At 45.4% G+C, this 27,568-nt stretch overlaps 1 protein-coding gene across 1 annotated transcript in view; it reads right to left on the bottom strand.

Moving 5' to 3' along the window:
- Positions 1-3,947: 3,947 nt before the first annotated feature.
- LOC134935904 (uncharacterized) overlaps positions 3,948-27,568 on the bottom strand; it is a 42,013-nt gene continuing 18,392 nt past the window's right edge. Inside the window, exon 2 of the mRNA XM_063930756.1 lies at positions 3,948-5,523. Within this exon, the coding sequence (XP_063786826.1) occupies positions 4,106-5,523 (1,418 nt within the window). The 3' untranslated portion in view covers positions 3,948-4,105. The remainder of the gene's footprint in view (positions 5,524-27,568) is intronic.

Below are 27,568 nucleotides of genomic sequence, written 5' to 3'. Positions count from 1 at the left end.
CAGTCAGGTTGACAGGTACAAAAGTTTGACAGTCAAAATGTTGATACAGTACTAAAAAAAAGTCGGCATAGTCAAAAAGGGGCAAAAAGTTGACATGAAAAAGATCAAAACAAAAAAGTTGACTTTTTTGTTATTTTGTGTTTCTAAACTTATTTCATCCAAATGTGTGAAATGCGTCTCCTCGGGGGCGTGCTTCGTTTGCCACACTTCATGCTCAGTGATTTGCTTTGCTTGTCACAAGATTACTAATGGTGATAGTTTGCGACATGAAAAGAAAATGCAGCAAAAGTTGCAAAAACGTGAAAAAACATTTGTCGACCATATGTGTGTCAACCTTTTTTTACGTGAACCTTTTGACCCTTTTCACCTTTTAACCTTCGACCTCTTTACCCTGTCGACCTTTTGACTGTCTATCAACCACCTCCCATTCTGTAGAGCATTAATGAGGTCAGGCCCTGATGTTGGATGAGTAGGCCTTCTCGCATTCTCCTTTCCAGTTCATCCCAAAGGTGCTCAATGGGGTTGAGGTCAGGGCTCTGTGCGGGTGTGTCAAGTTCTTCCACATCCAACTCATTAAACCATGTCTTTATATAGAGCCATGGATTTTGCTACTTAGCCATGCCAAAGCACAGGGGCGTTTTAACAGAGGAGGGGGCTCGTGTAAAGAATCCGGGTGGGCCCCCTCTGGGCCAGAGTCTACTGCACATGTGCAGGTCTCCAGAAACATGGAGCTCGCCTTGTTCTGGAGATTAAATACTAATACGCATGTGTGGCGGCCATTTTTTCAGTCATTTTTTATCACGACTGCAGCACTGATGCAAGACTCCGGAAAGGTAAGTAATTAAACATGGGTGCAGAGTAGACCCCCCCGGACCCAGGGGCCCGTGTGCGCCACACACATTGCACCCATTATAGAAATGCCAATGCCAAAACGCTAATCTTAAAGGAAGGGTCAGCCAGGTCGGCACAAATGAGGGCGTGGCATCATACTGTGTGGGGGGCTCGATTGCATCATCGCGGGCCCACCCCACTCTACACTGCCCAGTGTACAGGCAATGTAAAGTGGGGGCGGGGCTAAAATTATGCGATTCAGCACAAATAGCGTAATCAACCACCTTGCCAAGGCCACTATCGTGGACAGCCAATGGAAGGTGCCGAGGGATGCTGGGGGTGCAGATGGTGGGGGCCCGATCCAGGAGGCTTGCCCACTTTCCCAGGGGGCCAGCAGCACCGCCCAATTTTCAGGAGCTTCCTGCCGTTACTTGAGAGTAGGCAAGTACTGTATGAAGCATACTAAAATGCAAAACTGTGTAAAAAGCAGCACAGTGGAGGAAAAATTGAAGAGCACAGGAATTGCGCCGTATGGTGTAAATAATATTGTGTGATTTTTTTCCCCACTAGAAATGAGTTTGGGGGATTTTCTATTATGTATATGCAGTGGCGTAACTACTGCCCTCGCAGCCCTCGTGGTGGCTTGGGGGCGAGGGGCTGCGGGGGCGCCACCACTGATTTAGAGCAGATTGACATGCGGGCGAGCGTCCGCATGTCAATCTGCTGTCTCCTCTCCCTCCCTGCTGTAAGGAGGGACACGGAGGGCACAGCGCACGCCTCTCCCGTGTCCCTCCTGCATCTCCGTCTGGTCTAATAAAGGAAGTGCCGATCGTGAGCTCTGATTGGCTAACGAACCGGCACTTCCTTTATTAGACCCGACGGAGATGCAGGAGGGACACGGAAGAGGCACGCGCTGTGCCCTCCTTGTCCCTCCTTCACAGCAGCGGGGGAGCGTGGGGGGGGCACTGAGAGGGCACTGAGGGGACATATATGGCACTGGGGGGGCACTGAGGGGGCATGTATGGCACGGGGGGGCACTGAGGGGGCATATATGGCACTGGGGGGCACCGAGGGGGCATATATGGCACTGAGGGGGCATATATGGCACTGGGGGGGTACTGAGGGGGCATATATGGCACTGTATGTGTACCTGGCACATGAGGGGGCTATATTTGGCACTGGGGGCACATGAGCACCTGGCACTGTGGGTGAATATCTGGCACTGGGGGCATATGTGGCACTGGGGGGGGGGCTATATTTGGCACTGGGGGCATGTGAGTACCTGGCACCGTGGGGGAATATCTGGCACTGGGGACATATGTGGCACTGGGAGCACAGCCCTAGCAACAAGCACTACCCCCTAGCAACGAGCATGACACCCAGTGCATGAAACCCCTGGCAACGAGCATGACACCCAGTGCATGAAACACCTGGCAAATAGCATGAAAACCCCTGGCACCGTGCATGGAACCAAGAGCATGAAACCCCTGACAACAAGCAGGTAATTTAAAAGTAATTAGAAGCCTTTCTGTAGGACTTAATGTGTAATGGGCATTATGGTGTGTGGCATAATGTATCACGGACATTGCGGTGTGTGTCATAATGTGTCACAGGCATTACGGTGTGTGGCATACTATATCACGGGCATTGTGGTATGTGGTATAATGTCTCAGGGGCATTGCAGTGTGGCATAATGTATAACGGGCATTGCGGTATGTGTCACAGGCATTACGGTGTGTGGCATACTATATCTCGGGCATTGTGGTATGTGGTATAATGTCTCAGGGGCATTGCAGTGTGGCATAGGGTATAACGGGCATTGCGGTATGTGTCACAGGCATTACGGTGTATGGTATACTATATCACGGGCATTGTGATATGTGGTATAATGTCTCAGGGTCATTGCAGTGTGTGGCATAATGTATCACGGACATTGTGGTGTGTGTCATAATGTGTCAGGCATTACAGTGTGTTGTATACTATATCACGGGCATTGTGGTATGTGGTATAATGTCTCAGGGCCATTGCAGTGTGGCATAATGTATAACAGGCATTGCGGTTTGTGTCAGGCATTACTGTGTGTTGTATACTATATCACGGGCATTGTGGTATGTGGTATAATGTCTCAGGGTCATTGCAGTGTGTGTCATAATGTGTCACAGGCATTGTATGTGCTATAATCTATCAGGGGCATTGCAGTGTGTAGCATAATGTATAACGGGCATTGCGATTCCTGTCGTCATGTGTCACAGGCATTACGGTGTGTGGCATAATGTGTCACAGGCATTACGGTGTGTGGCATAATGTGTCACAGGCATTACGGTGTGTGGCATAATGTGTCACAGGCATTACGGTGTGTGGCATAATGTGGCTCAGGCATTACGGTGTGTGGCATAATGTGTCGGGGGCATTATGGTGTGTGCATATTGTGCCATGTGCATTATTGTGTGTGGCATAATGTCTAAGGGCCATTGCAGTATGTGGCATAATGTATACTGGGCATTACTATAAGGAGGAAAAATGACAAATAATGTAAGGGGCATGAATCAGGATTATTTTTCTTTCCTGTGGTGGCTAATGTCTGGGCGTGCAGGTTGCAAAACTGGGGCATAAGGTAGTCTTTTCCTGCAATGCCACTCCCCTTTATGCAACGCCACGCCCATTCCAACTAAGCCACGCCCTTTTTTGTGGCGATCGCATATTTGTCCCTTTAATAGTGCCAATTATAGGGGATTGGAGGGGGGGGGGGGGGGATTGGCGCCGAATAATTTTTTGGCTTGGGGGAGAAAAACTTCTAGTTACGCCACTGTGTAAAGTGTGTATATGTCACAGTTAGTCAATCTCTAGTATTTACATTGCTGTTGTGTTATAATTACTGTATTTCCCTGGTCATTATCTATAAATATATTCACTTTATTTTAAGAATAGCACTCTGCAGGGGATCAGTATGAGATCCCGCCTGGCGGCCAATGGACTGCCTCCCCTCTGCAGTATCACACTAATCTCAGTGAATGAACTGTGCGTTGCTTGTAAATTGTTTTAAAAAAATATCAAATACATTTTTTATTTTTTTTCTGATTAATTCCTCAACTGATTCCTTGAGTGAAATGAAACAGTTTATTTTTTCCCACACATTTATTTTTATATTCACTAGTAATTGTGACAATTTTCATATTTCTTTAGAAAAACATCTTGCTGATACAAAGCACAATTTTCATATTCATGATTGGGAATTACAGGACAATTGGCCGTATGATTCAATACATGGCAGCGATCAATTTGTCTCTTCCAGTATTGAACGGTATTTAAAATTCTCACTGGCAAGATCCACACGGTATCGATGACCTGTGTCAAATTGAGAAGGTCTGGCAGGATAGGCTTTATAATCTAACTCAATCTGATACAATGCAGGATCACATCCACCTCCTGACAAACGAGCATTGTATACTCCATAGAGGTCTATCCCTCCTGTTTCAACACATTTCATGTTCCATCCACCACGGTTTCCAAGACGCCCAGTAGATTCCCCATTGGAGAATCCTATGGTTACCTCAATCATATCACAGTTATTATCACAAAATTTTAGTGATTTGGCTTTTCTGTTATTTAATCGGACCTCATGAAGTTCACCACCCCGGCTGTTTCCTATAAATTTTCCGCCATGGGTACTGTAAATGACCTGGAAGCCATCTAAGATGTTCCATTCTCGAACATTGAAGCCAGTAACTTCACCATTCCTTGTGTTGTCATCTCCTGGTGTAAACAGGCGATATTTATCACTCCGTATAACCTGAACACTTGGTGAGATAGGACCAAACGATGCTTTAAACATAGAGGCAGGTATGACCGAGAGATTATCTTCATTCCCAGGGATGAAGTTATCCAGGTAAAAACTTGGTACCAAGATCTGTAGGATTTCTCCATTCCGAAGACCAAACATGTTTTTCTTTACTGCCTCACATATCTTTCTAAAATAATCCTTATCATTAGGGCCACTTATACCAGAATACAAATAATTAGCTGATTCTTTGGTCAGCTCATCATAGACTTTCCCATATGGCTCAAATCTAAAAAATGGTGGGATGGTAGTGGGAGGTGTATTTAGTCCTATGTCTAGGGTGATTTTTTCCTTTCTCCACTCTACCCATTTCAAATAAATTGTGTTTATGGAATCTTTGTATGTAGAAATTTGGTACTCCAGATCACTTTTCCAGACCATACTGTTGTCCTGACAATACAGTTCCTTTCCATGAAGAAGCCTTTCCTTTAATATCGCAAGGTGTTGAGTACTATGTGTGATTAACAGAGGGATAAGTTGCACCGAGTTCTTAGAGTCAGTGAGCTTGAAGAATAGCTCATTGCTGGCATGGACCATGGTTGACATTAATGAACCTTTTTCTCTGATTTGAGCTTCTACGTACATCTGCATCGTCTTTTGTAGAGCACGAATCTCATTATTTCTCTCCTGAAGCTCAAATTCAAGGATCTTCTGATCTACCAATCCTTCCACTTGGTCTTTTATGAGGCTCCAGATATCTGGTTTAGACGTTGGCCAGAAAACCTTTAAAAGCGAACTAATTATTTGTCCAACTGGTATGCCCTCTATAGGGGGAATCTTGCCGGTGATACTGATCAAAGCGTATCTTATCCTGTCATTCCATGTAGAACCCAAATCGCTTTTGCAGTGGTTCCCTACAAAAAAATGGAAGTATTGCATTAGTCTATTTTTAAAGAATTAACGTCAAATTGGAGACTCCCCCCGCCTCCCAAAGAAAAAAAGAAAACTGCTGAAGCCTTCACACAAATATGCACATACTGACATTATTGCCCTCCATCCTGATTTTGTTTTGGCTTTCCCTTTAGGGTTTTTAGTGAAATTTCCAACAATGTGACCAGTGGCACATTTTACCTAGGGTCAACAGGGCCAGTAAATTTTTACACCCAAGTTAAAGGCTGCCTGGCAATGACAGTGGTATCCCATTGGTAGCACTCATAGCTGGACTGGGAGTTTTTTCTCAACCTGAGACTCCCAGTCCAGGACTACAAATAGCAGAAAGTTTGCTTCTATGGGGATTATGGCAGCCCTAGTTGGCTTCTCTGGGTCACAGTAAGCCTGGTGATTCTAGACTTGTGCTCACTTCAGACCAGTACCAGACCCCCCGGGACATAAAGGTAGGATCTGCCGCTTACTGTGATCCATCATTGTGAACTGAATTTTTTTGGATAGTTGTAAGTATCCACAAATACTGGTACATTGGGGGTTTTAAGGGTCAAATGCCAAGCTGCTGGTGATGTGCAGTGGATTTAAATCATACTTGATGACATTCTGACTGCCCCTTCTGGAAGGAGGCAGTTAGCTTGGCATGGATGGGGCGTGGTGCGGCATTTTGGGTGCTTGGTGGAAGGGAGGGGGGGGGTGATGCTGGTAGGGGCAGAGCAGGGGGGCGTATCCGCCAAATAGTGTCATCGTGGACCAGACCCCGCTACACATGACCAAGATTACAGGCATTGTGAGTCAGGGGGTGGGGCCACGATGACACGATTCACCGGCACCGGACCACCCAGGCTGCAGGAGGTTGTGTGCGGCTGTGGGGGTTAAAGGCAGTTGGCGGGTGTCCAGGAGACTTACCACTCTTCCGGGTGGGGGCGGGAGTGCCACCTGATAGTCAGGTGCCTCCCCGAGCTGTTCTGGGAGAGTAGACAAGTACGGTTTAAATCCTACACATCTCCAGAAGATTTTAGTATCTCCCATGGCAAATAAAAGAAAAACAATGAAAAAAATATGGAGCGCCACCATTCCCTTCAGCAACATTCTCAAGCTATTCAGCATCATGCCCTGCTCTCTTGCGGAGGATGTGATGACATCATGAATATCAAAAGTCGGCATGTTGACAATACATTTTTTCACTGACTTGTCAACTAAAACAAACCTCAGCCTAACCCTAACCCTTAAAGTAGCAGTCGGCCTGTAGACATTCACAATGTTGAAATTAGTGATGAGCGGGTTCGGTTCATTGAGATCCGAACCCCCCCGAACTTCACCCATTTTACACGGTTCCGAGGCAGACTCGGATCTTCCCGCCTTGCTCGGTTAACCCGAGCGCGCCCGAACGTCATCATCCCGTTGTCGGATTCTCGCGAGATTCATATTCTATATAAGGAGCCGCGCGTCGCCGCCATTTTCACTCGTGCTTTGGAGATGATAGCGAGAGGACGTGGCTGCGTTCTCTCAGTTTCTGTGTTCAGTGTGCTGCAAATATCTGTGCTCAGTGTGCTGCAAATATCTGTGCTTAGTGTGCTGCAAATATCTGTGCTCAGTGTGCTGAAAATATCTTTGATCTCTGCCTGAAAAACGCTCCATATCTGTGCTGCATTGTAGTATATATAGTAGGAGGACAGTGCAGATGCAGAATGTTGCTGTTACCACCAGTATATATATATATATATATAGCAGTACGGTAGAGTAGTCCACTGCTCTACCTCTGTGTCGTCAAGTATACTATGCATCCATACATGTGCTGCATTTTAGTTGTGCACAGTATATAGTAGGAGGGGACAGTGCAGAATGTTGCTGTGACCACCAGTATATATATAGCAGTACGGTAGAGTAGTCCACTGCTCTACCTCTGTGTCGTCAAGTATACTATGCATCCATACCTGTGCTGCATTTTAGTTGTGTGTAGTATATAGTAGGAGGACAGTGCAGAATTTTGCTGTGACCACCAGTATATATATAGCAGTACGGTAGAGTAGTCCACTGCTCTACCTCTGTGTCATCAAGTATACTATGCATCCATACCTGTGCTGCATTTTAGTTGTGCGCAGTATATAGTAGGAGGGGACAGTGCCGAATGTTGCTGTGACCACCAGTATATATATATATATATATATATAGCAGTACGGTACAGTAGTCCACTGCTCTACCTCTGTGTCGTCAAGTATACTACAAAAGGTCAGTAAAATGACCCAAAAATCTAAATTAAAAGCCTCTGATGAGAAGCGTAAACTTGCCAATATGCCATTTACGACACGGAGTGGCAAGGAACGGCTGAGGCCCTGGCCTATGTTCATGGCTAGTGGATCAGATTCACATGAGGATGGAAGCACTCATCCTCTCACTAGAAAACTGCAGTGCCACTCCTAGATGGGCCAGGTGTTTGTGTCGGCCACTTGGGTCGCTTAGCTTAGTCACACAGCTACCTCATTGCGCCTCTTTTTTTTTTTTTTTGCATCATGTGCTGTTTGGGGACTATTTTTTAAATCTACCATCCTGTCTGACACTGCAGTGCCACTCCTAGATGGGCCAGGTGTTTGTGTCGGCCACTTGGGTCGCTCAGCTTAGTCACACAGCTACCTCATTGCACCTCTTTTTTTTTTTGCATCATGTGCTGTTTGGGGACTATTTTTTAAATCTACCATCCTGTCTGACACTGCAGTGCCACTCCTAGATGGGCCAGGTGTTTGTGTCGGCCACTTGGGTCGCTTAGCTTAGCCATCCAGCGACCTCGGTGCAAATTTTAGTACTAAAAATAATATTGTGAGGTGTTCAGAATAGACTGGAAATGAGTGGAAATTATGGTTAATGAGGTTAATAATGCTATGTGATCAAAATGACCCCCAAATTCTATGCTTTAAGCTGTTTTTGAGGGTTTTTTGTAAAAAAAACACCCGAATCCAAAACACACCCGAATCCGACAAAAAATTTTCAGGGAGGTTTTGCCAAAATGCGTCCGAATCCAAAACACGGCCGTGGAACCGAATCCAAAACCAAAACACAAAACCCGAAAAATTTCCGGTGCACATCACCAGTTGAAATACTGCCCATGTCACCATCTTGAATGTTGACATACTGAATATATGGATGTGATACAGTATACTGATGGTCAGGATGACCGACAGGGAACAAGGTAATTATTTTACTCATCCCCTTACCCGTACCCGCCTGCAGTGTCAGCTAGGGCTAAGATTTGGGGTTTATGGCTTGGGTTATGTCTCAGGGGGTGGCGGCTAGGGCTAACCCCCCCACACTAGTTCCTAACACCCCCCCTCACCCCAGGTCCTAACCCTAATCATCACCCTGATCCTTGCCTTTGGTATACTGGCAGTCGGTGTTACGGCACCGTGATTCCGAGTGGTGTCGGGATTCTGGCGTCGATCACATGACCACCGGCATCCCAACTGTCGTGATACTAACAGCATCCCAAATTTATATACCTTCTTCTCTCTGTTATTCCTGCTGATTGACAGGCAAAGGCGTTCACATTTTTTGCGGGCGCCCGCACCCTTTTAACAATTTTTGCAGTTGGATCACTTATTGCAATCCAACCTGAAGCAGGCCCATAACTTGCAATATATAGAGCACATGACTTCTCAAAGCAAAATATAATATTCTCCAAATACATAGAATCAGCACATTCATTCATTATAAATAATTTTCCTTTTTCAGATACTATACGCCTGATAAGTCTGATTAGCAAACCTGTAGCAGTACAATGAAACAGAATATCCACTTTCTATATTACACCTTCTACTGTTATTATTATCCTTTATTTATGTGGCGCCACAAGGGTTCTGCAGTGGCAAATTACAGAGTATATAGACAAATAATCAAAATGCGAAAACAGTGACTTACAGTTGAAGACAACATAGGACAAGTACAGGGTAACTAAACATAGCGGCATCAGCAGACGACACTGACGTAAGTATTATTTGGCAGAAAACCGAGGGATTTGGTGCAGTTGAAGGTTATTAAAGTAAGAGAAGGATAAACACATGAGGGAAGAGGGTCCAACTCATGAGAGGAGGGGCATACAGACAGGAGTGACCCAGATGTTTTAGACAGAGAGCATGGGACTGAGGATTATGATGAGATTTGGCTGGGTTTGGTGAAGAAGTGGAGAGTCTGAGGGGGAGGGGGAGGGAATTCCAGAGAAAGGGAGCAGCACGTGAACAATCTTAGAGGTAGGAGTGGGAGAAAGTCATCAGTAGGCAGGAGAGGCGGCGTGCATTAGCGGAGCGAAGAGGATGGGTGGGAGTGCAAAGGGAGAGAAGGTCAGAGATGTAACTGGGAGAGGAGTGGGTGAGGGCTTTGTAGGCTAGTGTGAGAAGCTTGAATTGAATTCTGAAGTGGAAGGGAAGCCAGTGAAGGGCTTGTAGGAGAGAGGAGGTGGATGTAGTGCATTTGGTGAGGAAGATAAGCCGGGTTGCAGCATTGAGGATAGATTGGAGTGGAGAGAGGTGTATGTCATGGATGCCAGTCAGAGATTACAGTAGTTTAGTCTGGAGATGACAAGGGAGTGGATAATGGTCTTAGTTGCATCCTGGGTCAGAAAGGGTCTGATGCTGGAAATATTTTTAGATCACAATGGCAGGTTTATGAGAGGGGCTGGATGAGTGGTTTGAAGGAGAGGGAGGAGTCAAGGATTACTCCACGACAGCGCACTTGGGGGCTAAAGGAGATAGCAGTGCCATCAATAGATAATGAGATTGTGAGAGGTGAGGTTATGCGGGAGGGAGGGAAGATGATCCGCTCAGACATGTTAAGTTTAAGAAAGCGCTGGGACATCCAGGAAGAGATAGCAGAGAAACAATTGGAGATACGATCATCATCATAGAGATGATATTGGAAGTCAAAACAACTAATGAGTTTACCTAAAGAGGACGTATAGAGAGAGAAAAGCAGGGGACCAAGGACAGAACCTTGGGGGGCACCTACAGTTAGTGGAAGTGGGGTGGAGATGGAGTCATGAGAGGAGACAGAGAATGAATGGTCAGATAGGTAGGAAGACATCCAAGAGAGAGCAGTATCACACAGACCAATGGAGTGTAGGATTTGAAGAAGGAAATGGTGGTCCACAGTGTTAAAAACAGCAGAGAGATCAAGTAGAACAAGTAAAGAGTAGTGTCCCTTAGATTTAGCAGCATGGAGGTCATTGCATACTTTTGTGAGGGCAGTTTCAGTGTAGTGGAGAGAGCAGAAACCAGACTGGAATGGGTCAAGCAGTGAGTGGGAGGAAAGAAAGGCAGTGAGGCGATTATAGACAATACGCTCAAGGAGTTTGGAGGCAAAAGGGAGGAGAGAGATGGTCGGTAGTTGGAAACAGTGTTAGGATCAAGGGTAGGTTTTTTAAGAATAGGGGAGACAAGTGCATGCTTGAAGGCAGAGGGGACAGTGCCTGATGAGAGGGAGAGATTAAGAAGGTGGGAAAGATGGGAACAGGCAGAAGGAGAGAGGTAGCAAAGGAGGCAGGAGGGGATAGTGTCAAGTGGGGAGGTGGCGGTGGTGGTAGGGAACAGATGAGGGCATGACTTCTTCACTAGATACATGGTAGAAAGATGTCAGAGTTGGTAAGAGGGAAGGGGAGGGGTGGCAAGGGATGGGTGGTGGCTGGTTGCTGAAGGTCTGGTGTGATATGATGTCCTGACTTATGGAGTCAATTTTGGATGTGAAGTCAGTGGAAAAGTCAAGAGCAGAGAGTGAGAAGTAGAGACGAGGTGGAGGTGGGCAGAGGAGCGAGTTGAGAGTGGCAAAGAGGCGCTAATTCTGGGAACAAAATAAAAACACACAAGTGCTGTAACTGTACGGCTGGGTAATCCATGCTGCGATACACGGGCTGCAAATACATGTATCACTTTTTGAATGCAGGCAAATATTAGCTGCGTTTGCATGTAGCCCACACATGCTGGACAGCTTTATTATTACACTGCAATTTTGATGTGAGCTTGGACATGCCAATCCCACATCTAACGCTCTCTGCCCACCTTAAGCAGGGTATGCACTATGCTATATTATAAACAATTCATCATCATGAGACGATTCGCAACCAGAGGCGGAACTACCATTGGTGCAGCAGGTGCATTACACCGGGGCCCTGAGGACTATGGCCGCAGACCATTGTGAGCAATATCAGATGAGTGGTCCAGTGCATAGAGAGCAAGGTGGGACTGAGGGACCTGCCCTTTACCTTAGGTAGGCAAGGCTGACTATATCTTTGTGGTAGCCCTGCATTCTTCTAAAGTGTGAAATATGTTGTTTAATGCTAATGTGTTTACAAAGCCGGAAGTTATTCTAAAAGAATTCTTATAAACTGGACAGTTGGGCAGCTGCTGTAAATGGAGAATGAGGTTTAATATTGAAAAATGTAAAGTTATGCACTTTGGGACTAAAAACAATCATGCAAGATACAAATTAAATGGGGAAAATGTAGGGGAAATGGTAGGTGAAAGAGATTTGGGGATGCTCATTGATAATAGACTTAGTGGCAGAACACAGTGGGGGTCATTCCGAGTTGTTCGCTCTGTAAATTTCTTCGCATCGCAGCGTTTTTTCGCTTAGTGCGCATGCGCAATGTTCGCACTGCGACTGCGCCAAGTAAATTTGCTATGCAGTTAGGAATTTTACTCACGGCTTTTTCATCGTTCTGGTGATCGTAATGTGATTGACAGGAAGTGGGTGTTTCTGGGCGGAAACTGACCGTTTTATGGGAGTGTGCGGAAAAATGGTCAGTTTCCGCCCAGAAACACCCACTTCCTGTCAATCACACTCCGATCACTTCAACGATGAAAATTCTTAGTTTGGCCGTGAGTAAATCTACTAAGTATTGTGCTAAAATACATAGCGCATGCGCGCTGCGTACCATGCGCATGCGCATTTTTGCCTTAATCGCTCCGTTGCAAAAATCGGCAACGAGCGAACAACTCGGAATGACCCCCAATATGTGAATGAAGGTTGTTGTAATTTTTTCCTTCTATTTACTTTTTCTAAATCATGTGTCATTTTTATTTTAAAAAAAGTCAACATTTAAACATTTTAAACCTTTAATGAACAACCAACCATTAACGAGAAAACATCGAACAATACACATTAAATTTTATCAACAATATCATTCAACCCTAAAGTAGAAAAATAAAACACTTTAAAAACTATTAAAAATCGATGTAAAGTAGATTACAATAAAATAAAAATCAATCACATATAGCTTTAATTCCACAATAAAAAAAAGTCAATCACATATTTTTTAATTCCGCGATTCAAAAAAATTATAAAAAATGGCAATCACATTTTTTTTCTATTCCACGATAAAAAATAATATTGTAAAAAACATACATTTTCTATTATATTTGCAGATATATCCGTGAAGAAGAACAGTACATTTTGGACGGGGTTCATCGAACTCTACCGCAAGAAGGAGTGTCTGTGGGAAATAAAATCCAGGGACTACTGCAATAAAACATGAAGAGTGTCGCCATTCAGGAGCTGGTGGAGTACAGCAAGAAGCGGCACAGTGAAGCCCCAAATGGATTAACAAAAAAATAACCGCACTGTGTTTTTGAAAGAACATAACAAGCGGTAAGCATCTGTGTCGTCTTGAGCGGGGGCAGATGAGCGCCACATGCCAACGCTCTGGTATTACGATATGCTGAAGTTTACGTTGGAGCAAGACCCTCAACGGCCTTCCATAAGTTTGATGATTCCTCTGCTGGGAGAAGAGGTGGATGAACTATGCAAACGTTCCAGCATCGATTTGGTAAGTGGAGATGGATTCAGTATGATCTCCTGATGGACATGATGCCGGCGGTTAGAATAACAATAGCGGCATCCTGACCCTCAGAATCCTAACAGCCCCCCAGAAATTACAGTAACCCTCACCTGTTCCCTACCTTACTCCTAACCAGAGCCGGATTAAGACCATGGGGGGCCCGGGGTACTTAAGACAGTGGGGCCCCTATTCAAAGGGTGTGTGTGTGGGTGTGTATATATATATATATACTGTATATATATATATATATATATATATATATACACACACACTCACTCACACACACACACACACACACACAACACACATATATATATATATATATATATATATTCACACACACATATATATATATATATATACACACACATACACCCACACGTGTGTGTGTATATATATATATATATATATATGATATATATATATATATATTATACACACATATTTATATATACACATATATATATATATATATCTATACATACATATATATATGGTTGTGACTTGAAGCTATTGTAGCTGCTGGCAAGGTTACACACGCATATGAAATTGTGGTAGACCTGTGTATTTGAACTTGTTATCCAAATCCCTGAATCATAAGGTCACATACCTATTTGAACTTGCGTTCAGGCCTATGCGTTTGAACTTGTTATTCAAGCACTTAACCATAAGGCTTAATCTAACTTTCACCTGTGTACCCCACCGGTGTGTGGTTTTTTCAAGTATCCAGAATACGTAATTGCCATTTTATTGATGCACTAACAGTATTTATCAAGCACTAGAGACATACCCCTGATGAAGTCTTAGAGTAAGACGAAACGCGTCGGGTTATTTGTTCATAAACATCAAATCTCCGAATTGTCAAAGGAGAAGGAGGAATCTATCAAAGTTATTTCAACTGGTCCTCTGTACTATATGGTGTTATCTGCAAGAAGAGATACTATACCGTTTTGTATCATTGCTTTTATGTTGTAATAAATTTTACATGGAACATCTTAAATGTGGTTTTATGCTCACAAATTAGGAGTAAATATCTTAGGGAGACTGCTGTTTTTCCCCGTTGAATATTGGGTGGAAAAACAACCCAAGTGCGCCCATTCCTCTATTGGCACATATACATATATATATATATATATATACATACATTTTATATATATATATATATTAAAATACAGTACATAATGTAAATTAAGCAAGCCTTACGTTTTTTTTAGGCGTCTGAGAGCTGGCTAGCCTGGCTGTGAAAGGGTGCTGGGCTGGCTGCTGCCTCCACGGAGTCCTCACGCGGCTGTCCTCCATACTCCTTCCCTGCAGCCTGCGCGCCCAGCGGCAGCCAATGCCTGAGCCGCAGGCTGCTGCTGCTCTTCACGTTATTGGACAGCTGAGCCGTCGCTCAGCTGTCCTTCCATTACAGCCTGTGAAGCCGCCGCCGGGAGCCAGAGCCGCCAGGGACAGGGCAGCCCTGTCGCTGCCTGTGTCGCCGGTTCCCGGAAGCGCAGCGCAATACCGCAGATCGGATCTCTGTTCCGATCTGCGGCAGCGACGGGGGGCCCTTTCAAAAAAGGGGGCCCGGGGTACTTATCCCCAGGACCCCCCTCTTAATCCGGCTCTGCTCCTAACCCTTTCTTGTGGGAACCTAACCCTAACCGTCTCAGGCGGTGCATAACCCTAACCCTCCCTTCCTCGCTGTCACAAACCCCATGCGGCGGCCGCCGTGCTTAGCCCTCCGGGCTCACTGGGTGTCCTGGCGGCTCCCCCCTCCAGTGGGTTCCAGTCCTCCCAGCACTGCAAGTGTGTTCCAGCTTCCCAGCATTGCAAGTGTGACTTCAGTTCTCACAGACATTCAGAGTTCTTCAACATCGTTCTCAAATCATCATTCATTTCTTCATTCAGAGTTCTTCAACATTATTCTCAAATCATAATTCATTTCTTCATTAAGAGTTCTTCAACATCGTTCTCAAATCTTCATTAATTTCTTAATTCAGAGTTCTTCACCATCGTTCTAAAATCATCTTTCACTTCTTCATTCAGAGTTCTTCAACATCGTTCTCAAATCATTCATTTCTTCATTCAGAGTTCTTCAACATTATTCTCAAATCATCGGACCTCATTCCGAGTCGTTCGCTCGGTAATTTTCATCGCATCGCAGTGAAATTCCGCTTAGTACGCATGCGCAATATTCGCACTGCGACTGCGCCAAGTAATTTTACAATGAAGATAGTATTTTTACTCACGGCTTTTTCTTCGCACCGGCGATCGTAGTGTGATTGACAGGAAATGGGTGTTACTGGGCGGAAACAGGCCGTTTTAAGGGCGTGTGGGAAATAACGCTACCGTTTCTGGGAAAAACGCGGGAGTGGCTGGAGAAACGGAGGAGTGTCTGGGCGAACGCTGGGTGTGTTTATGACGTCAAACCTGGAACGACAAGCACTGAACTGATCGCAGATGCCGAGTAAGTCAGAAGCTACTGTGAAACTGCTAAGTAGTTTGTAATCGCAATATTGCGATTACATCGTTCGCAATTTTAAGATGCTAAGATACACTCCCAGTAGGCGGCGGCTTAGCGTGAGCAACTCTGCTAAATTCGCCTTGCGACCGATCAACTCGGAATGAGGGCCAAATCATCATTCATTTCTTCATTCAGAGTTCTTCAACATTATTCTCAAATCATCATTTATTTCTTCATTCAGAGTTCTTCAACATCATTCTAAAATCATCATTCATTTCTTCATTCAGAGTTCTTCAACATCATTCTCAAATCATCATTTATTTCTTCATTCAGTGATCTTCAGCATTGTTCATTCATTATCACCCATTTCCTTCCGTGTTTTCTGGCATTCTACTCAAGCATCTGTTATTAATAAAGCTGCATGAGGAAAACCTACATCCGTCCGTCTTTATTGCGACCATCGGCAGAATCCCAGATTACCGAACTCTCTCAGCCCAGGTCTGTGACACCCGCTGCCTAAACCTAACCCTCCCTGCTTGGGGCCTAACATTAACCTCCCTTTCTTAGTCCCTAACCCCTACTCCCCGGTACCTCTGTCGGGATTTAGACGTTGGTCTCATGGTGTTGACTACATTCCGTGGAGGCACTATGCTTTTTTTTTTTTTAATTAGGCCCATTATAATTCATTTTAGGCAGTCTTCCTGCCAGAGCACTGCCCCCACTCCATTAAAAAATTCCAGGGCACACTTCCCTGACTTGTTTGCAAGTGCAGAGCCGTTGGTACAACCCCCGATGCAGCTACAGAAGACCACTAATTCATATCCTCTTATTGGTCTGGGTCATCTGGCAATGCTATGATTATTGTCCTTTGTTGGCTAGTTTTGTGCCTTAGAAATTATACAGGACACAGCATGCTATGATAACCCTAGTTAATTTTGTCCACACGCAGATTGATGGTTTAAGATAACAAACACATTTCCCATAATCCGGCGTGCAGGTGACAGTCTTTTTTTTTTTTTTCAAACTATTTTTATTATAATCTCACATCGTACAGAGTAAGTAAGCAGCATTTCGAGACATGAAATAGAGTATATAGTTAACATTGTACTACATAATATATATTATACAAAATCCTCCTAACAGGAGACAGGGAGTCACATATTATTCAGTCTCGTATAATACCAGGTAGAGATCAAAACATATTTTCAAACTTTTCCTCATATAAAAACTTTTATACCCTTCCAAGAAAGGGAACATGTGTATAACTAGTGATATCAGGGAATTTATAGTGTGTTTTAATTACCAAAGCGGAGCAGATTATAGATGAAAAGGGATGGATCAAATATCGATTCTCCACTAGTAAAGACAAGTTATCCAAAAAATCCCTAAACTTATATAAAATACCTAAAACATAAGAAAATAAACTAACATGTAATGCCTACTATGGGACACGGGTCGTCGATCCATCCACAGCACAATCTTCCCAAATCGGGGGTCTATATTTCCAATCAACCCGGTATACAATTGAATATAGAAGGGAGTGGAGAGGGGTCCAGAGAAGAAGAGAAAGGGTAAGTTAGATGTTCAAGGGGTTAGGGTGGTCTATAGCGTGGAGGAGGTACCATGAGGTAGATTGAAAGCATTTGTCAATGGCCTGTTTAGTATGTAAGGGGAGTGTCAGAATGTAAGTGTTCCAACATTGGAACAAGGCAGGGGTGAGCCTCTCCTTATGGATAGAGGTCTCCAGCCAGTCCATGGTGAATAGAAAAAATAGTCTAGAGGTCACTATCGAGATATTAGGAGGTATGTTGTGGATCCACTGTTGTAAGATTGCCTTCCTGCCAGCTGCTGATAGTATCATAAGCAGTTTTTTGTTAGACCTGGGGATGTCAGGTTGGTCAGTCAAACATCCGAACAGTGCCCAGGAGGTAGTGCAACTAAAGGATATGCCTAAGGACGTAGTTCCATAGTGATGTACCCCATGCGAAAACTGTGACACCAGAGCGCAATCCCAGAAACAATGGAAGAGGTCGGCCCCCTCCATTAGGCATTTGGTGCATTTACTGTCTTCTGAGATGCCCATCAAAGATCGGCGTTTAGGTGAGATGTATGCCCTATGGAGCATTTTATAGGCCATTTCTTGGTAGGAGCTTGCAGGAATAAGCTTTAAGGTCAATTGAAAGTGATTTAAGAGGGATTCAGGGGTGACCGTTGGGATGTGGGAGGACCATTGGGACAGCTCCGGAAGGTCCGTGTCTGGGATAAGTTCAAGACGGATACGTGAATAAATGGTTGATATAGAGTAGCAGGTTGATTGGAGTAGTGTGTCTAGAGAGTTAAGAAAGTCGATCCCTGTCAATTTAGATAGTACAGTTTTAAGATAGTGTATTGCCTGGAAATAGGCAAACTCGTGGTGAGGAGGCAGGCCGTATTTCTCTCGCGCCTCCGTGAAAGACAACGGGGCGCGAGAGGAGTTAAGCAGGTTGCGTAGGCTGCGGATGCCAAGAGAGTGCCAGGTAGTGAAAGGCTGTAGAGGCCCCCCCTCCTGAAACTCTAGGTTGCCGATAAGGGGCAGTGAAAGTGAGTATAAATATTGAAGTTTGAGAGATTTCCTCGCCATTTTCCACGCCTGTATTATGGGGAGTAGTAATAAATTAGTGGTAATATGTAGAGATGAGCGGGTTCGGTTTCTCTGAATCCGAACCCGCCAGAACTTCATGTTTTTTTTCACGAGTCCGAGCGACTCGGATCTTCCCGCCTTGCTCGGTTAACCCGAGCGCGCCCGAACGTCATCATGACGCTGTCGGATTCTCGCGAGGCTCGGATTCTATCGCGAGACTCGGATTCTATATAAGGAGCCGCGCGTCGCCGCCATTTTCACACGTGCATTGAGATTGATAGGGAGAGGACGTGGCTGGCGTCCTCTCCGTTTAGACACTTGATTTACTAATTTTGGGGAGCATTAGGAGTACTCAGTAGTGTACAGTGCAGAGTTTTGCTGATAGTGACCAGTGACCACCACTTTTATTTATAATCCGTTCTCTGCCTGAAAAAAGCGATACACAGCACACAGTGACTCAGTCACATACATACCATATCTGTGTGCACTGCTCAGGCTCAGGCCAGTGTGCTGCATCATCTATATATATTATATATCTGTCTGACTGCTCAGCTCACACAGCTTATAATTGTGGGGGAGACTGGGGAGCACTACTGCAGTGCCAGTTATAGGTTATAGCAGGAGCCAGGAGTACATAATATTATATTAAAATTAAACAGTGCACACTTTTGCTGCAGGAGTGCCACTGCCAGTGTGACTAGTGACCAGTGACCTGACCACCAGTATATAATATTAGTAGTATACTATCTCTTTATCAACCAGTCTATATTAGCAGCAGACACAGTACAGTGCGGTAGTTCACGGCTGTGGCTACCTCTGTGTCGGCACTCGGCAGCCCGTCCATAATTGTATATACCAGTGACCTAACCGTGGTTTTTTTTTCTTTCTTTATACATACATACTAGTTACGAGTATACTATCTCTTTATCAACCAGTCTATATATTAGCAGCAGACACAGTACAGTGCGGTAGTTCACGGCTGTGGCTACCTCTGTGTCGGCACTCGGCAGCCCGTCCATAATTGTATATACCAGTGACCTAACCGTGGTTTTTTTTTCTTTCTTTATACATACATACTAGTTACGAGTATACTATCTCTTTATCAACCAGTCTATATATTAGCAGCAGACACAGTACAGTGCGGTAGTTCACGGCTGTGGCTACCTCTGTGTCGGCACTCGGCAGCCCGTCCATAATTGTATATACCAGTGACCTAACCGTGGTTTTTTTTTCTTTCTTTATACATACATACTAGTTACGAGTATACTATCTCTTTATCAACCAGTCTATATATTAGCAGCAGACACAGTACAGTGCGGTAGTTCACGGCTGTGGCTACCTCTGTGTCGGCACTCGGCAGCCCGTCCATAATTGTATATACCACCTAACCGTGGTTTTTTTTTCTTTCTTTATACATACATACTAGTTACGAGTATACTATCTCTTTATCAACCAGTCTATATATTAGCAGCAGACACAGTACAGTGCGGTAGTTCACGGCTGTGGCTACCTCTGTGTCGGCACTCGGCAGCCCGTCCATAATTGTATATACCAGTGACCTAACCGTGGTTTTTTTTTCTTTCTTTATACATACATACTAGTTACGAGTATACTATCTCTTTATCAACCAGTCTATATATTAGCAGCAGACACAGTACAGTGCGGTAGTTCACGGCTGTGGCTACCTCTGTGTCGGCACTCGGCAGCCCGTCCATAATTGTATATACCAGTGACCTAACCGTGGTTTTTTTTTCTTTCTTTATACATACATACTAGTTACGAGTATACTATCTCTTTATCAACCAGTCTATATATTAGCAGCAGACACAGTACAGTGCGGTAGTTCACGGCTGTGGCTACCTCTGTGTCGGCACTCGGCAGCCCGTCCATAATTGTATACTAGTATCCAATCCATCCATCTCCATTGTTTACCTGAGGTGCCTTTTAGTTGTGCCTATTAAAATATGGAGAACAAAAATGTTGAGGTTCCAAAATTAGGGAAAGATCAAGATCCACTTCCACCTCGTGCTGAAGCTGCTGCCACTAGTCATGGCCGAGACGATGAAATGCCAGCAACGTCGTCTGCCAAGGCCGATGCCCAATGGCATAGTACAGAGCATGTCAAAACCAAAACACCAAATATCAGTAAAAAAAGGACTCCAAAACCTAAAATAAAATTGTCGGAGGAGAAGCGTAAACTTGCCAATATGCCATTTACCACACGGAGTGGCAAGGAACGGCTGAGGCCCTGGCCTATGTTCATGGCTAGTGGTTCAGCTTCACATGAGGATGGAAGCACTCAGCCTCTCGCTAGAAAACTGAAAAGACTCAAGCTGGCAAAAGCACCGCAAAGAACTGTGCGTTCTTTGAAATCCCAAATCCACAAGGAGAGTCCAATTGTGTCGGTTGCGATGCCTGACCTTCCCAACACTGGACGTGAAGAGCATGCGCCTTCCACCATAGCACGCCCCCTGCAAGTGCTGGAAGGAGCACCCGCAGTCCAGTTCCTGATAGTCAGATTGAAGATGTCAGTGTTGAAGTACACCAGGATGAGGAGGATATGGGTGTTGCTGGCGCTGGGGAGGAAATTGACCAGGAGGATTCTGATGGTGAGGTGGTTTGTTTAAGTCAGGCACCCGGGGAGACACCTGTTGTCCGTGGGAGGAATATGGCCGTTGACATGCCAGGTGAAAATACCAAAAAAATCAGCTCTTCGGTGTGGAGGTATTTCACCAGAAATGCGGACAACAGGTGTCAAGCCGTGTGTTCCCTTTGTCAAGCTGTAATAAGTAGGGGTAAGGACGTTAACCACCTCGGAACATCCTCCCTTATACGTCACCTGCAGCGCATTCATAATAAGTCAGTGACAAGTTCAAAAACTTTGGGTGACAGCGGAAGCAGTCCACTGACCAGTAAATCCCTTCCTCTTGTAACCAAGCTCACGCAAACCACCCCACCAACTCCCTCAGTGTCAATTTCCTCCTTCCCCAGGAATGCCAATAGTCCTGCAGGCCATGTCACTGGCAAGTCTGACGAGTCCTCTCCTGCCTGGGATTCCTCCGATGCATCCTTGCGTGTAACGCCTACTGCTGCTGGCGCTGCTGTTGTTGCCGCTGGGAGTCGATGGTCATCCCAGAGGGGAAGTCGTAAGCCCACTTGTACTACTTCCAGTAAGCAATTGACTGTTCAACAGTCCTTTGCGAGGAAGATGAAATATCACAGCAGTCATCCTACTGCAAAGCGGATAACTGAGTCCTTGACAACTATGTTGGTGTTAGACGTGCGTCCGGTATCCGCCGTTAGTTCACAGGGAACTAGACAATTTATTGAGGCAGTGTGCCCCCGTTACCAAATACCATCTAGGTTCCACTTCTCTAGGCAGGCGATTCCGAGAATGTACACGGACGTCAGAAAAAGACTCACCAGTCTCCTAAAAAATGCAGTTGTACACAATGTCCACTTAACCACGGACATGTGGACAAGTGGAGCAGGGCAGGGTCAGGACTATATGACTGTGACAGCCCACTGGGTAGATGTATGGACTCCCGCCGCAAGAACAGCAGCGGCGGCACCAGTAGCAGCATCTCGCAAACGCCAACTCTTTCCTAGGCAGGCTACGCTTTGTATCACTGCTTTCCAGAATACGCACACAGCTGAAAACCTCTTACGGCAACTGAGGAAGATCATCGCGGAATGGCTTACCCCAATTGGACTCTCCTGTGGATTTGTGGCATCGGACAACGCCAGCAATATTGTGTGTGCATTAAATATGGGCAAATTCCAGCACGTCCCATGTTTTGCACATACCTTGAATTTGGTGGTGCAGAATTTTTTAAAAAACGACAGGGGCATGCAAGAGATGCTGTCGGTGGCCAGAAAAATTGCGGGACACTTTCGGCGTACAGGCACCACGTACAGAAGACTGGAGCACCACCAAAAACTACTGAACCTGCCCTGCCATCATCTGAAGCAAGAAGTGGTAACGAGGTGGAATTCAACCCTCTATATGCTTCAGAGGTTGGAGGAGCAGCAAAAGGCCATTCAAGCCTATACAATTGAGCACGATATAGGAGATGGAATGCACCTGTCTCAAGTGCAGTGGAGAATGATTTCAACATTGTGCAAGGTTCTGATGCCCTTTGAACTTGCCACACGTGAAGTCAGTTCAGACACTGCCAGCCTGAGTCAGGTCATTCCCCTCATCAGGCTTTTGCAGAAGAAGCTGGAGGCATTGAAGAAGGAGCTAAAAGGGAGCGATTCCGCTAGGCATGTGGGACTTGTGGATGCAGCCCTTAATTCGCTTAACAAGGATTCACGGGTGGTCAATCTGTTGAAATCAGAGCACTACATTTTGGCCACCGTGCTCGATCCTAGATTTAAAGCCTACCTTGGATCTCTCTTTCCGGCAGACACAGGTCTGCTGGGGTTGAAAGACCTGCTGGTGACAAAATTGTCAAGTCAAGCGGAACGCGACCTGTCAACATCTCCTCCTTCACATTCTCCCGCAACTGGGGGTGCGAGGAAAAGGCTCAGAATTCCGAGCCCACCCGCTGGCGGTGATGCAGGGCAGTCTGGAGCGACTGCTGATGCTGACATCTGGTCCGGACTGAAGGACCTGACAACGATTACGGACATGTCGTCTACTGTCACTGCATATGATTCTCTCAACATTGATAGAATGGTGGAGGATTATATGAGTGACCGCATCCAAGTAGGCACGTCACACAGTCCGTACTTATACTGGCAGGAAAAAGAGGCAATTTGGAGGCCCTTGCACAAACTGGCTTTATTCTACCTAAGTTGCCCTCCCACAAGTGTGTACTCCGAAAGAGTGTTTAGTGCCGCCGCTCACCTTGTCAGCAATCGGCGTACGAGGTTACATCCAGAAAATGTGGAGAAGATGATGTTCATTAAAATGAATTATAATCAATTCCTCCGCGGAGACATTGACCAGCAGCAATTGCCTCCACAAAGTACACAGGGAGCTGAGATGGTGGATTCCAGTGGGGACGAATTGATAATCTGTGAGGAGGGGGATGTACACGGTGATATATCGGAGGGTGAAGATGAGGTGGACATCTTGCCTCTGTAGAGCCAGTTTGTGCAAGGAGAGATTAATTGCTTCTTTTTTGGGGGGGGTCCAAACCAACCCGTCATATCAGTCACAGTCGTGTGGCAGACCCTGTCACTGAAATGATGGGTTGGTTAAAGTGTGCATGTCCTGTTTTGTTTATACAACATAAGGGTGGGTGGGAGGGCCCAAGGATAATTCCATCTTGCACCTCTTTTTTCTTTTCTTTTTCTTTGCATCATGTGCTGATTGGGGAGGGTTTTTTGGAAGGGACATCCTGCGTGACACTGCAGTGCCACTCCTAGATGTGCCCGGTGTTTGTGTCGGCCACTAGGGTCGCTAATCTTACTCACACAGCTACCTCATTGCGCCTCTTTTTTTCTTTGCGTCATGTGCTGTTTGGGGAGGGTTTTTTGGAAGGGACATCCTGCGTGACACTGCAGTGCCACTCCTAGATGTGCCCGGTGTTTGTGTCGGCCACTAGGGTCGCTAATCTTACTCACACAGCTACCTCATTGCGCCTCTTTTTTTCTTTGCATCATGTGCTGTTTGGGGAGGGTTTTTTGGAAGGGACATCCTGCGTGACACTGCAGTGCCACTCCTAGATGGGCCCGGTGTTTGTGTCGGCCACTAGGGTCGCTAATCTTACTCACACAGTCAGCTACCTCATTGCGCCTCTTTTTTTCTTTGCGTCATGTGCTGTTTGGGGAGGGTTTTTTGGAAGGGCCATCCTGCGTGACACTGCAGTGCCACTCCTAGATGGGCCCGGTGTTTGTGTCGGCCACTAGGGTCGCTAATCTTACTCACACAGCTACCTCATTGCGCCTCTTTTTTTCTTTGCGTCATGTGCTGTTTGGGGAGGGTTTTTTGGAAGGGCCATCCTGCGTGACACTGCAGTGCCACTCCTAGATGGGCCCGGTGTTTGTGTCGGCCACTAGGGTCGCTAATCTTACTCACACAGCTACCTCATTGCGCCTCTTTTTTTCTTTGCGTCATGTGCTGTTTGGGGAGGGTTTTTTGGAAGGGACATCCTGCGTGACACTGCAGTGCCACTCCTAGATGGGCCCGGTGTTTGTGTCGGCCACTAGGGTCGCTTATCTTACTCACACAGCGACCTCGGTGCAAATTTTAGGACTAAAAATAATATTGTGAGGTGTGAGGTATTCAGAATAGACTGAAAATGAGTGTAAATTATGGTTTTTGAGGTTAATAATACTTTGGGATCAAAATGACCCCCAAATTCTATGATTTAAGCTGTTTTTTAGTGTTTTTGGAAAAAAACACCCGAATCCAAAACACACCCGAATCCGACAAAAATAATTCGGTGAGGTTTTGCCAAAACGCGTTCGAACCCAAAACACGGCCGCGGAACCGAACCCAAAACCAAAACACAAAACCCGAAAAATTTCAGGCGCTCATCTCTAGTAATATGTAAGGCCAATTTGGAGGGCTTGGCATGGAGAAGATAACTGAGGGATAAGGGGGAGCACATAGTTTAGAATCTAGGCTGGAATCCGTGTAATAATTATTGTTTCCAAGCCAATCCATAGCAATGCGTAAGAGGCACGCAACATGGTATTGTTTTATAATAGGTAGATTGATTCCCACTCTAGGTACCGTCTGGGATAATTTTTTCATGATAATCCTTGGGCGTTTACCAGCCCAGATGTATTTGGAGATAGAGGTATTCAGAGAAGATAAGTCCGACTTAGCTAATAATAGGGGGGTCATCTGTAAAACATAGAGGAGCTTTGGGAAGCTGGCCATCTTAAATAGGTTACATCTCCCGAGCATATTAAGGGGGAGGGATTGCCAGAGGCCAAGTTCAGTTCTAATCTTATGTAGGACCGGAGTGATATTAAGCCTATATAGGTGGGCAGGGAGTGCAACGCCTAGAAAGGTAATATGTGTATTCGCCCATTTAAAGGGAAAGGTGGTCCCCCAACCCAGTCTCGCCTGTCCATAAATGGCCAACGCCTCCGACTTACTATAATTAGTGGTAAACCCTGCGAAAGAGGAGAAACGATCAGTCATGGCAATTAGCTGCGGGATTGTACGGTGAGGATCTGACATAAAAAGGAGGAGGTCGTCTGCGAATGCCACCACCTTTAATTCCTGTGTTCCCACAGCAATCCCCTTATAGTTCTTGTGTAACAAAATATGGCGTATAAGGGGTTCCAGTGCCAAATCAAAAAGGAGGGGAGATAAGGGGCATCCTTGCCTAGTGCCTCTTTCCAACTTGAAAAATGAAGATGTCACATTATTGACCAAGACCTGCGCCACTGGGTTGGTATATAAGGTCTGTACCAAGTTGCAAAACGCTGTGCCAAACCCCTGGTGGGCGAGCACTCGAGATAGGTGAGGCCAGGCAATTTTATCAAATGCCTTCTCTGCGTATAAATTTATAATGATGTTATTTTTGGCCTGGCTAAGGCGGGTGTAAGATATCGCAGTTAGGGCTGCCCGCACTCCCCGTGTGGATTGTCTACCCTTGACGAATCCCATCTGTGCGGGTGAGATAAGATGGGGTAAGTATGCTTGCAACCTATTAGCTATGATTTTAGTCAAGATTTTAAAGTCTTGATTGAGGAGTGAAATGGGGCGGTATGACCCAACCTGAGTAGGATCTTTACCAGGTTTTGCTAGCACTATAAGCTTGGCATCGTTAAAATGAAGGGGAGTCTCCCCTGTTGTTAGTATATGGTTATATAATCGTGTTAATATGGGGAGTATATCGGCATCTAGCACCTTATAAAATTCAGCGCTGAAACCGTCAGGGCCAGGGCTCTTTCCATTGGGGAGGGACTTAATGGTGGCCCGCACCTCCTCATCAGTTATGGGAGCATCCAGCGAGTCCCTCTCTTCTTACTCCAGCTTCGGTAACTGCGCCTCATCTAGGAATAATTGACCATCAGTTGCGTTATCAATGTCGGCAGTATATAGGGACTTATAGAAACGCATAAAAGTTGAGCAGATGTCAGTGGGATCAGAAAGAACACCTCCAGAGCTGTGCAACGAGTCAACCCATGTTTTGTTTCGGGGCCCCCTAACCAGGTTGGCCAGGAGCTTACCGGATTTATTCCCCCACCTGTGAAACCTGTTCCTGCCGTAGTCGTAGCTGATCTGGGCCTGTTCGGTGAGAAAGGTATCATAGATTTGTTTTGCCATGAGGTACGTCTCTTTATGAGTAGGGCTATCGCTTTGTTTGTATGTGCGATATGCAAGTGTGAGAGCCGCACTAAGTTCCTGTAATTTTATGTTAAATTTCTTGCGCTTAGAATTGACATAGGAGATGATATGGCCACGAAGGACTGCCTTAGAGGCCCCCCAAAAAAGTGGAGTGTTAGATTCTTGATCCAGGTTGTCAGTAGTATAATTATGCCAGGTGTGTTTAAGATGTAATAAGAAATCCTCTGAGTGTGTGAGATATGCTGGGAATCTCCAACATTTAGATATGTTCTGGGGCAGGGATAAATGTAGGGACAAGGTAATGGGGGCATGGTCCGAAATAATGATGTCCTTAATTGAGGTGTGGGTAACTTTAGAAAAGAGGTGTTTGGATAAAAATAGATAGTCAATGCGAGAGTGAGTAGAATGTGGGTGTGAATAGAAAGAATAATCTCGTTGAAGGGGGTTATGTATACGCCAGGGGTCTAATAGGGTGAGTTGAGAACAAAGAGAGGAAAGCAGAGTAGAGGAGGGCCCTGGGTCTTTTGGTACTTACCCCCGACCTATCCATGGATGGATCAACGACCGTGTTGAAATCTCCCCCTAGGATTAAGTTCTGGCCACCCCAGGACAAAACTCTCTGAAGAATATCTGCAAAAAAGAGATTGTTAGATCCAGTAGGTGCATATACGTTTAGAAAGGTGTATATCACATTGTCAATAGAGACATCTAGAAAAATAAATCTGCCCTCGGGGTCGATATATTTTTTAAGGATGGAGAATTGGAGATTCTTATGAAAGAGGATGGCCACACCTCTGGTTTTATTGGTGTAAGGAGCAGATACGCATTCCCCAATCCAAGGGTCTCTCAATGACATAGGGGAGTTATGC

Source organism: Pseudophryne corroboree, chromosome 6 (genome assembly GCF_028390025.1).
Source record: "Pseudophryne corroboree isolate aPseCor3 chromosome 6, aPseCor3.hap2, whole genome shotgun sequence".
NCBI classification, from domain to species: Eukaryota; Metazoa; Chordata; class Amphibia; order Anura; family Myobatrachidae; genus Pseudophryne; species Pseudophryne corroboree.
The sequence above is the reverse complement of the archived record's forward strand: the minus strand, read 5'-3'. Positions and strand labels throughout refer to the sequence as shown.